An 11,575-nucleotide genomic window follows, 5' to 3' on the forward strand; every position below is an offset into this window, starting at 1 on the left:
GTCCTGCCCCAGAAATTCCCCGGCCATGGGGCCCTGCTGAGCACAAACCCAGCTCCCATCCCTCATCCCCATCCCACCCTCTGCCTTTTTTCTGGGAGCATTCCCAGCTGGTCCCTCCGGCTATTTTTAACCACCCCCCATCCTCATTCCTGTCCTTTGTACCCAAACGTGGAACAAAGGATGAGCCACATCCTTCCCCCCAGACCCCTCACTCTCAGCTCAGCCCTCAGCTTCTCAGTGTGACCAATGTGCCCCACAAAAGGAAGCAGCCCTGGCCCCTTGGGGAATTCACCCCATCCGTGGAGGTGGCTGCTCGCAGCCCCTTTTCTCCAGCTCCTGGAGGCACTGGGCAGGGCAGGGCTCTCCCCCTTTGTGCCGTGGGAGCAGGGAATGTGAGAGGGGGGTATAAATATGCAGGGAGATCAGTGCTCCCCAGCGCTCTGCCCGTGTTGAGTGTCACCCACAGCCCACATTCCCTTTTCTCTCCGCTCCCCAGCTGCCTCTCCTGTTTCCAGCCTGCAGTTCACCATCCCTGCTGGCAGCACTTTGATTTCATTCCTCCCTCCGCCCCCCTCTTGAAAAGGAGCAAATAATGGAGCCTTTGTTGGGCGCAAGGAGCTGCACGGGGGCAAGGGGCTGAGCGCAGCCTCCTGCCTGGATTACGGCATTCCTGCACCAGGGCTCAGCAAAAGTCAATCCCGCACCCCGTGGTGGCTGAAGGGACCCTGGGCTTGCTGACAGCCGTGAAAAATCCCGGCTGAGTGAAAAAAAAAAGGAATTCTTCACACCCGCCGCCGACTTCCCCCACTTTTATGTAAATTAATATTAACAGGTCCTCGGGTTTGGGCTCTGTACAGATATATACAAACAGGAAGCAGCTTCATATTTACATCATTAAGTTAATTAGGCTGTGTAAAAAAAGCACAGGTCCCACATTAGTGCCCTCTGTAGAGACAGCAGAGGTGAGCTCAGTCCTGGGCACAGTGTAATGTACACTAACAGTCACCCCCAGGCACGGCTGATCCCGGCAAAACCATCCCAGGCTGGGCTTCCCTGCCCTCCAGAGCCCAGCAGGGAGAGTGCTTCGCCCTGGGGAGGCACCACCATGTGTGTAATGTACACTACCAGCGCTCTGTGGGCCCCGTGCAAGGCACAGGACGGGCACAGATCCCGAGTTCTGGGCAGTGGATGCTCCTCCAGCACCTCCAGGGCCCCGTGCAAGGCACAGATCCCGAGTTCTGGGCAGTGGATGCTCCCCCAGCACCTCCAGGGTCCCATGCCAGGCACAGATCCCGAGTTCTGGGCAGTGGATGCTCCTCCAGCACCTCCAGGGCCCCGTGCAAGGCACAGATCCCAAGTTCTGGGCAGTGGATGCTCCCCCAGCACCTCCAGCACCCTGTGCAAGGCACAGGACGGGCACAGATCCCGAGTTGGAGGCAGTGCATGCTCCTCATGGCTCCTCCAGCCTGGGGGGACGAGCCCAGGGTGAGCAGCCAGCCCCAGCCCGGGTCACACGATGCTGGCCAGTTCTGTGTTGTCCGACTCGGAGCTGCTGTTGCTCTCCTCCCTGGGGGAAAGAGTTGGGAATGAGGCGTGGATTAACCCACAGGAGCCAGGGCTGCACCCCAGCAGTGCCTGCCTTGGGGAACAGCGGCTTCCAGAGGGATGTCAGCACCTCGTGGGGTGTGCACCCCAACACAGGCAGCCGGGGCAGGTCCCTGCTGATCTCCCACACTTCACACCACCCCTCTGGGAGCTGGGATTGGGAAAACAAGTCAGCCCTTCCCTCACGCCACCACCCACGGGGCCTGGAGGATTCCTGGACAAGCCCCAGTGTGTCCCAACCCGTCTGCTCCTGCCCCCACGGGCTGTGCTTGCTGCCTGGTGCTCACCTTAAATCCTGCAGGGCTTTCTTGTTCTTGCTCCTCTTCTCCTCGTCGATGGGGTAGAGCTTGAAGAGCAGCAGGCTGAGCAGGATCAGCCCCACGGGCACGGCAGACACCAACATCTTCAGGGTGAAGTGCACCTGGCCAGGCTGGGAGCAGCCCCTGGTCTGGTACCCTGCAAAGCTGTGGGCAGAAAAGCACTTTCAGACAAAGAAATGGGGTTTGCAGGGGTTCCCTGGAGAACCAGGGAGAGTTTTGGGGTGACAGCTGGGTTTGGAGCCCATCAATCCCCTCCCAGAGGTTGGGAAGTGCCTCCCTCCCTGTCCCCCAGGCAGGAACTCACTCCAGGCTGAGCGTGGAGATGCCCAGGGACACCCCAGCTGTGAACTTGGTGAAGAAGACGTAGAAGGAGAAGAAGATGGCCTCGTGGCCGTGGGAGCTGGGGTGCTGCAGCTTGAAGTCATCGATGACATCAGGCAGCATGGACCTGTGCAGAGACAGGGACAGTGACCACCAGGGTTGGCACAGCAAAGCCACCTGTCACAGACATCTTTTATCCTTTCCTTAGGATTTTTCCTCCTGAGAAGCTGAGAGGCCTCAGGAACAAAATGCAAACAATGATTATCTGCTGCTGTGGAATGCAACAGGTGCATCTGGGATTGGGCTCATGTGGTTGTTTCTAATTAATGGCCAATCACAGCCCAGCTGGCTTGGACAGAGAGCCAAGCCACAAGCCTTTGTTATCATTCTTTCCTATTCTATTCTTAGCCAGCCTTCTGATGAAATCCTTTCTTCTATTCTTTTAGTATAGCTTTAATGTAATATACATCATAAAATAATAAATCAAGCCTTCTGAAACACGGAGTCAGATCCTCGTCTCTTCCCTCATCCTGGGACCCCTGTGAGCACCATCACAGCCACCCCCTCTCTGCTGAGAGCATTTCCCTCAGGAGCCCCACATGGGACTGAAAACATGACCAAAAACCTTCTGGGGGTTTTTAGGGCTCTGGAAGCCCCTCAGACTCACCAGGGCAGGAGGAAGGCAGCTGCCACGCTGATGCCAGCAGCGACGGCCACCAGGTAGGTGACAAAGAGGTTACTGTCCAGGAGAACCACGAGGATGAGGAAGGGGATGGCAGACTGCAGGGGGGCAGAGAACAGGTTGGCATCCCCAGAACCCCCTGGTTTTCCCCCCTCCCACATATCCCAGCCCTCCAGGGAGGCAGAGGGGCAGGATCCCTCCCTGAGCCCAGCACAGCACACAGCGCAGCAGGAGGATGTCACCATATTTTATGAAAAATCCCTTTGCTAGGATCTTTTTTCCTGAGGGGAAACTTCATCTTCTCCATGTTTTGCTACTTTGGAATGTGATTTGGAGAACTGTTTACCCAGCGTGTGAATTGTTTTAATTTAATGTCCAATCACAGCCAGCTTTGTTGGACTCTCTGAGTCTGTCACAGGTTTTTATTATCATTCCTGTCCAGCCTTCTGATGTCTCCTTTCTCTTTCTTTAGTATAGGTTTTAGTATATAATATTTTTTAATAAATATTTCTTATTATATTTATAAGATATATAATAAATAATATAACATAAATAATATATCATAATATAACATATATTATATAATATAACAATAATATAAAAATAATATAACATAAATAATAATTGTATTTATATAATAAATTATCATGTTGTTTATCATGCTGTTTATCATAATATGCTAAATATTATATTATAATGTTTATTATTATATATTAACAAATATTAAATATAATAAATCAGCCTTCTGAGAGCATGGAGTCAAATTCTCATCTCTCACCTCATCCTGGGGACCCTCACAGCACCACCACAGGAGGACAGGCACCAAATTGGCATTAGCAGCAGGGGCAACTCTTTTGGGGGAACTCTGCTGATCCCACATGGTAAAGACCATCCCCACCTGCACCCCACGCTGAGGGGACACTCACTGAGATGCCCACGTAGACAGCACTCTTCTTCCCAAATCGGGTCAGGAACCACTGCCAGAAGGGGATGGTCAGGGTGGCCGAGAGCTGTGGGGACAGAGGGGTCACGGAGGTGGCTCTTGGCTGCTGGAAAGGCCCTTCCCAGCTGCTCCCACCCCAATTCCAGCACCTGGGATTGCCACACACTCCCAGGTGGGGCTGGCACAATGCCACACGTGGAGTGTGGGGCCACGTCCTCCTCCCCCAGAGCAGAGCCCTGGCACCACTCCTGCCCCAACAGGGGAGGATCTGACTCAGTCCTGGGGCTGAGAGGGGACCTGTGTCACACACAGCTTTTATGGAAAATCCTTTCCTTGGGATTTTTCCTCCTGAGAATCTGAGAGGCCTCAGGAACAAGATGTAAACAATGGTTATCTGCGGCTGTGGAATGCAACAGGTGCATCTGGGATTGGTCTCATGTGGTTGCTTCTAATTAATGGCCAATCACAGTCAGCTGGCTAGGAGTCTGTCTTTTGTTCTCATTCATTTTCTATTCTTAGGCAGGCTTCCGATGAAATCCTTTCTTCTATTCTTTTAGTATAGTTTTAATATTTAATAATAAATATTTAATAAAATATAATAAATAAATTATACATATTATATAATAAAAATAAATATGTATTAGATATACATTAATAAGATATAAACAATATAATGATAAATACATGATAAATAATATAATAAAGACATATTTGATATAATATTGATATTTAAAAATATATTATTAAAAAATATATTATATAATTATAATATATAATTATAATATATAATACTTAATATATTATCTAATAATATGAATAAATATATAAAATATATTAATAATAAATATATAAATAATAAAGTGAATATTCATTTAATATAATAAATATATATTAAATAGATCTTATTATATAATATAAATTTAATAATATATATATATCATAAAATAATAAGTCAAGCCTTCTGAAACATGGAGTCAGAGCCTCCTCTCTTCCCTCATCCTAAGACCCCCGTGAACACCATCACAGACCTGATCTTGTCACAGCATGGCCAGGAGCCAGGCCCTGCTGGCACCATGGCACCTTGGGCCTTCCCACCCATGAGGAGAGGCTGGCAAGTGCTTCCAGGAATGAGGAAAGCTGCAAAGAGCTCTCAGGGAGCTGCTCTGCTCCTGGCAGCCAACACTGAGATCCTTTGCTCAGAGCAGGGAGGGGAGGGACACAAGCGGCAGGGTTTGCACAAAAGGCCCCCAAGGCTCCTGGTGTCCCCCATCTGTGGCCTTGCTCACACACGAACAAAGGCCCTGTTGTTCCTGCCAACCCACCCAGCCCTTGCAGGACGTTTGGCAGCTTCTCCTCCCTGCCCTTGTGCCAGGGGATCGCTGTCCCTGTCCCTCAGGCCATGCCAGCCCCCAGGGAGCCCCCCATGGGCTGCAGGTACCCACCATGATGGCCAGCAGAATGTTCTGGAACTCGTTGCGGAAGCCCAGGGTGTAGGTGCAGAAGAGGGCAAAGTTTCCCTCCAGCAGCTGTGGGAAAGGCACAGGCAGGACAGTCACACCCCCAGCACAGACAGGGGTCAGGGGGGACACGTCTGTCCTCACACAGCCACACTCCCAGCCCAGACAGGGAAGAAAGCGGCCATTGAGCCATCGACCGAGGGCACGAGGCCACATCCTCTTCCTCCTGCCCGGGGCAGCTCCGGCTCACCCACCATGTGCTCCCAGCCCCTGGGATGGTCCCCACAGCCACCCCCAGTGCTGCTCCCTGTCCCCTGTCCCCAGCTCACCATGAAGGCCAGCGAGGTGAAGAGGAAGCCGGCGATGAGTTTGATGTAGGGCCTGTGGTTCATCACCAGCTTCAGCCCCTGGAAGAAGGAGACAGGCTCGTCCGACTGCAGCTCACAGGACTCTGGGGAGCAGAGATCAGCCCAGCGTTAGAGCCCCCCAAAAACAGCACCCAGGGTGCCCCATCCTGCTGCTCAGCACCCTCCAGAACCCCTGTCCACACACAGCCCCACAGAGCAGCTGATTCCCCCAGGATAAGCAGGGAGAGGGAAGGACACAAGTTTGGATATCACATCCCCCCGGGATGCCCTGGTTGGCACTGGCAACCTTGGCCAGCCAAAAATGGCTGAGATAAAGGTTATCTAACAGACCCCAGAGGAGCTCTGGCCTCCTGCAGCACCTCCCCAGACCCAGAGCTCAGCTCCTCCTGCCCCTCTCCTCGGAGAGAGCCACGAATGAGGGGCCAAAAGCTCAGCCAGGTTCCTGGAGAGGAGGGAACAGCAGCACTTCCACAAATCCTGAGCATTCCAAGCCCTATCCAGCCTCACCTCTCCTCTCCCTTACGCCCAGCACCAGGATGAAGGCACAGAGGACATAGAGCCCCCCGATGACCCCAGCAGCAATCATGTAGGCATTTTTCTGTGCAAGAGAGGGAGCAGCAGTCAGGGAAGGGGCTCAGCCAGGGGAAAGGGGCTCAGCCCTGCCCCAAGGGGATCCCACACCAGGGCACCCCCAGCTTACAGTGTCTGTGAGCCCCCCAGTGTCGTGGGTCATGTTCAGCTCCTCCATGGCCACCGAGGAGTTGGTCAAGCTGAAGAAGAAGGGGCTCCCCACGCAGGGAGTGTCCACCTTGCCAACGATCTGGCCCTGGATGGCAGTGCCCAGCACGGTGCCCAGCACCTCCACGGTCATTCCTGCAGGGAGAGGCCAGCGCTGAGCACAACAGAGCATCCCCAGCTGGGATTCACTGCCCTTCAAGGGGAAAAATGGGCTCCAAATCCCTGAGGGATGAAGGGAGAAGGGAAGGGGGAAAAAGGGAAGGAAGGAGGGGGAAAGAAGGGGAAAAGAAAAAGAAGAAAGGAAAGGGGAAAAGGAAAAAGAAGAAAGGAAAGGGGAAAAGGAAAAAGAAGAAAGGGGAAAAGGAAAAAGAAGAAAGGAAAGGGGAAAAGGAAGAAAGGAAAGGGGAAAAGGAAAAAGAAGAAAGGAAAGGGGAAAAGGAAAAAGAGAGCTCTCACGGTAGGCAGTGGCTGAGTCCCGCTCACTCTGCTCCCTGCTGATGAACATGGTGAGGGCTGAGTAAGGCACGTGGAAGCACTGCAATGGCACAAGGAGAACTGGCTCAGGGAGGATGTGACAGCACAGGGGACCTGGGGCAGGGTGGTTTCTGCCCCTCTGTGCAGCTCAGGGGCTGGCACCTCTGTGCCAGGTGTGAGCAGAGCCTGACTCACCGTCACGAGGGTCTGGAAGGCACAGTAGAAGACAAGGTACCACATCACTTGACCTGTGGAGATGTCTGGCACGTACCAGATGAGGAAGTAGGAGATGATGGCGAAAGGGGTGGAGAACATGATCCTATGAGAGAACAAAGTGTCAGCCTGAGCAGCCCAGCTCTCCCCACACATCCCATGGACTCCAGGCAGCCGATCTGGGGGCTCGTGAGCTGCCCCAGGGCTGATCCAAACCAGCCTCAAGTCTCACAGGGTCACAAGAGCTGACTCAGAGTTCCAGGGAAGAGCTTTCCTTGCACTAACAGAGGAGTCTCCTTCCACAGAAGAGATTGATCTGCTCTTGCCTTGGGCTTCCACCCCCAGCCCGACCTCTCCCCCAGGCAGCACTGCTGTGTTCAGCAGGATGTAATCACCCCCCTGATCCTGGCAAGGGCTGGGGAGCAGCTGGGGAACAGCTCAGCCCTGCTCTCCTGCAGCCAAAAACCTCTCACCAGCTTGGCTTTGCTGCCAAGGCCCCCCAGGCCCTGCTCCTGGGGTCAGCCCTGCTCTGCTGGCAGCAGTGGGGCAAACCAGCAGCAGGCTGGCTCCTTCCTCCACCTCTGCCCAGCCTGCAGAGCTGCAGGAGCAGGGACAAGGGATGCAAAACACAACAGAGGATCAGAGGGGACTGCTCAAGTGCTGGGCCCTGGCAGCAATTCCTGCAGGATCTGCCAGCAAGGGCTTCTGCTCTTTTCATCCTGTGGCTCTCATAACCCCTGTCCTGCTGCAGGACGGCCAGGGCACAGCTGTGCCCTGCTCCAGGGACACCACAGGCACCCAGGGCCCCCCATCCCTCAGGGGAGGAGGGGAGCAGGAAGGAGGGAAGCCAGCCAGGTGCTGAGGTTAGACCCACATCTGTTTAGAAGATGGATTTTGCTGGGAGATTTGTGAGCACCCTGCGCTCCACAAACCCCAGGACAGAGCTTGTGAGGTCCTGGAGCAAGTCCAGCAGACCTGGACATGGGACAGAGCCACTCATGGCCCTTCCCTGCCAGGGTACAGCGAGATCTTTCCAAGACCTTTCCGCCTGGGCTGACGTACAGGACACAAAGCTTAAAGTGAAAGTCGGGGAGGGAGCGGGGAGAGCGAGAAACAGAAACTCCACGGATGGAGAGCAGCGACAGAGGCTGCACAGGACCCAGCACATGCACATTTTTCCACACCCACGTCACTCCTGCAGGGGAAGGAGGGGGGAGGAAAGCGCCAGCAGCTCCAGCCCCTCCTGCTGCCGCTTATCTGCCCTCCCATACGTGGAGCAGAGGGAAACGCAGCGCCAAAAGCTGAATGAAAGCACCAGGAGAGAAGCGAGCAGCGTCACGCCGGCCATCCCATGAGCGTCAGATGCGCCAATTCCCCCCAGCACGGGGCAGCTGAGCCCCAGCCAGGGCTGACCACAGCTCCTGGCAGGCTGTGCAGTGACTGAGAGTAACCCCTGACCCAGGGCGAGGTGATTAAGGAGCTCGGAGGCGGCTGTGACGTGCCCCGGCGCTCATTGGCCCCGCTGCATGGTGTGTTCCTTTGTGCCGCTCGCACGCCCCTTCCCAGCCGGGCCTGAGCTGCTGGAAAGCGGCTGGAAAAGGTCAAGGCCAGGGGTTCCTCACTCACAGACACCTCAAGGAAACGGCTCAGGCAGCGGCAAGCCCGCTGTGGTCACGGAAATGCGGATCCCAGCCCGGAGCTGGGCATGGGGTGACATCCACGAGGCTGGGGGGAAAGGAGGAAGCAGACGGCGTGGATGAGCTGGTGGATGGAAATGCGCCAAAAAATGTGTTTCAAAGAGAAGAGGGCTGAAAGGAAGAGAGGTGGTGGCCCTCAGGGAAGGTGTCCTCTCCCTTCCAAGGAATGGAACAGCCACAAGCTTTGTGCCGGAGCCAGCTGGGCTTGGTGCCACAGATCGGGGTCGCCTCGCAGGTGTTGAGGGCTGGGGCCAGGCCTTGAGACCACCCCAGTGCCTGCAGCTCCTGCCTTTGCACGCAGGGAAACTGAGGCAGCCACACCAGCCTGGGGCCGGCAGAGCCAGAAAAACCTGGGTTTAAGAGGTTTAAAATCAGCTCGGCTCCATCCAAACAGGGCTCAGCGGGCAGCCCTTGAGCCATGCACAATAGCAGCGACGTGGGGCCCAGCGCTAGCAGAAAGAGCTCTGGCTAATTTTAACGAAGCAGGAGCCGCTCGGAGGAATGCGGCCGCTTCAGTCCCACCCCCTGCCTGGAGATTAGGGCAAGCGGAGCCGTCCCCTGGCTGCCCCGCACGCCCAGCCTGCCCCGCGCTAATCTCCGGACCCCAGACCCCGCAGCAGGCAGGCTGAAGCTATTTCAGGCCACGTGTGTGCAGCCTGCCTCCAACAACTGCCTGCCGCTACTGCTGCTGCTGCTGCCAGAGCTATTCCAGGAAAGCCGGGAAGCAGAGGGTATAATTCTGCGGGGGACAGCACTGCGTCCCCGCAGCTCCGCTCACTCCCCCCGTGCCCACCCTCGCTGTGTTTCAGCCATCCCACGGGCACACGGGGTTATTTTAGCCACGCTGTCCCCTGCTCAGGCATTAAAGCTCCACATCCCGTGCAGGAACAGGTGTCCAGGGATGTCCTGAGCCACGTGAGGGCTCACAAAGCCCATCGCCGCTCCCAAGGGCACAGGGAGCACCCGGTGCAGACACCCAGATCCAGCACAGCTGTTTCCCTGCTCTCGTGACTGTCAGCCACCAGCACAGACCTGTCACACACACCCCCAACCCTCCTCCCCGTGGTGCCACCTGCTCTGTCTGCCACCACGGCACCACAGGAACAAAGTCCACCACGCTGGAGTTTGCAGGTGCAGTGACATTTAGGTCAGCCAGGCCCGGCAAGAGCAACAGGCGCCAACTCGAGGCCACCTGGCTGTCGGTGGCACCCGGGGCTTTTTGGAGCTCCTGGCACCACACCTGGGCGAGCCAGGGCGTCAGCACAACCTGCCCTGCACTGCCACATGCCAGGAGATACCCGAAGCTGACTGGAAGGGCTGTGACACAGCAGGCAGGGAATGCAGGGCGCTGCCAGCAGCTCTTACCAGGGCATCAGGCGGCCGAAGCGGGTCCAGGGAGTTTTGCTGATGAAGAACCCCACCATGGGGTCCGTGATGGCATCCCACACTCGCCCCACAAAGAGGATGATGGAGGCATAGAAAGCGTCCACCTGCAGAAGGAGGAACTTGGGTCAGGAAATGCAAACTCTCGGTGCTCCTAGCTGCCCTTCCTGAGCCCCTCAGGACCATGCCAGCCCTACCCACTGAGACCCCACAACCACTTGGGAGCAGTCCCTCGGTCTCTCCCCTTCCTTCAGAGGGATTTGAGGCTCCCAGAACCCCCGACTGGAATTCCCACATCTCAGCGCCGAGTCCCCAAACCCAGCACAAAAGGGTTCTCCCACACTTTCCTTCCCTCTGTGTTTCACACCAACCCGGCCCGCCGTAGGACGGGCCCCGTGCCCCCCAAAAATGCCACCACGACCCCGCTTTGACCCGCACGGCAACAACAACACCGGGGGAAACCCGCAGCGCCCGGGGGTCGGGGCAGCTCCATCCCGGGGGCAAAGCGGCACCGGGGGTCGGGGCAGCTCCATCCCGGGGGCAAAGCGGCACCGGGAGCTCCGGGGCTCGGGGCAGTTCCATCCCGGGGGCAAAGCGGCACCGGGAGCTCCGGACCGGCAGCCCCGGGGGTCGGGGCACTGCCAAGCCCCCGCAGCTCCATCCCCGGGGGCAAAGCGGTACCGGGGGCTCCAGGACCCGCAGCTCCGGTGCCAATCCCGCCCTCCAGCCCGGCCGTACCTGCGCCACGTCCAGCAGGTAGATCTGGAGGAAGAAGCCGAGCGCGCAGCCCGTGATCTGGTACGGAGCCCCCCCGACGGCGTAGCACAGCTTGCTGCACACCGACAGCCGCTCCCGGCTCTCCTGCCAACGGGATGGGTGTTAGCGCCCCCCGGCAGCGCCCCCCGCCCCGAACCGGCCCCGAACCGGCCCGGACCCCCCCCGGCGTGCCCCGGGGCTCACCCTGCGGCGGTGCTGGCGGAGCGCGGGCGGCAGGAGCCCCCCGGCCCCGGGCCGCTCCGCGCCGCCGCCCCCGGCCATGCCGTGCGCGATGAATGGGGCGAGCGCCGGCCCGCCCGACCGCCCTTGTACCGGGGGGACCCGCCCCGAGAGGGGCAGGACCGGCCCGCCCCCACCCGCCCCCGCCTCCTCGTCCGCCTCCTCTTTCTGTCCCGGCCCTTCCCGGGCTTCCCCTCCCTGTGTCCCGGTGCTTTCCTTGCCTCTTGTCTGTCCCACATCCCTCCATTCCATCCCTGCCCTTCATTCCCCCATTCTTCATCCCTCAGCCCCCCACTCCATCCCTGCCCTTCATCCCTCAGCCCCCCATTCCACCCCAACCCTCCATTCCCCCATTCTTCATCTCTCAGGCTCCCATTC

The 11,575-nt window shown here is 57.0% G+C and overlaps 1 protein-coding gene across 2 annotated transcripts; it reads right to left on the reverse strand.

The window, feature by feature from the left end:
- Positions 1 to 808: 808 nt before the first annotated feature.
- MFSD2A (MFSD2 lysolipid transporter A, lysophospholipid) lies at positions 809 to 11,239 on the reverse strand. 2 transcript variants are annotated; one of them, XR_009419981.1, is made up of 15 exons: positions 11,162 to 11,239; positions 10,940 to 11,062; positions 10,184 to 10,308; positions 7,104 to 7,227; positions 6,891 to 6,969; positions 6,397 to 6,569; positions 6,204 to 6,294; positions 5,658 to 5,779; positions 5,314 to 5,397; positions 3,855 to 3,938; positions 2,914 to 3,026; positions 2,230 to 2,373; positions 1,893 to 2,069; positions 1,396 to 1,567; positions 809 to 1,264 (listed from the first exon to the last, which is right to left on the reverse strand). XR_009419981.1 is itself a non-coding variant. In XM_059488639.1 (14 exons), the coding sequence occupies exons 1-14, from the start codon at positions 11,237 to 11,239 to the stop codon at positions 1,510 to 1,512; spliced, it is 1,575 nt and encodes a 524-aa protein (XP_059344622.1). In that variant the 3' UTR covers positions 809 to 1,509. The 2 variants fall into 2 exon arrangements, 1 of the variants encoding a protein (XP_059344622.1); XM_059488639.1 differs by having other exon boundaries at positions 809 to 1,567.
- Positions 11,240 to 11,575: the final 336 nt, after the last annotated feature.

Source organism: Ammospiza nelsoni, chromosome 25, assembly GCF_027579445.1.
Source record: "Ammospiza nelsoni isolate bAmmNel1 chromosome 25, bAmmNel1.pri, whole genome shotgun sequence".
NCBI lineage: Eukaryota > Metazoa > Chordata > Aves > Passeriformes > Passerellidae > Ammospiza > Ammospiza nelsoni.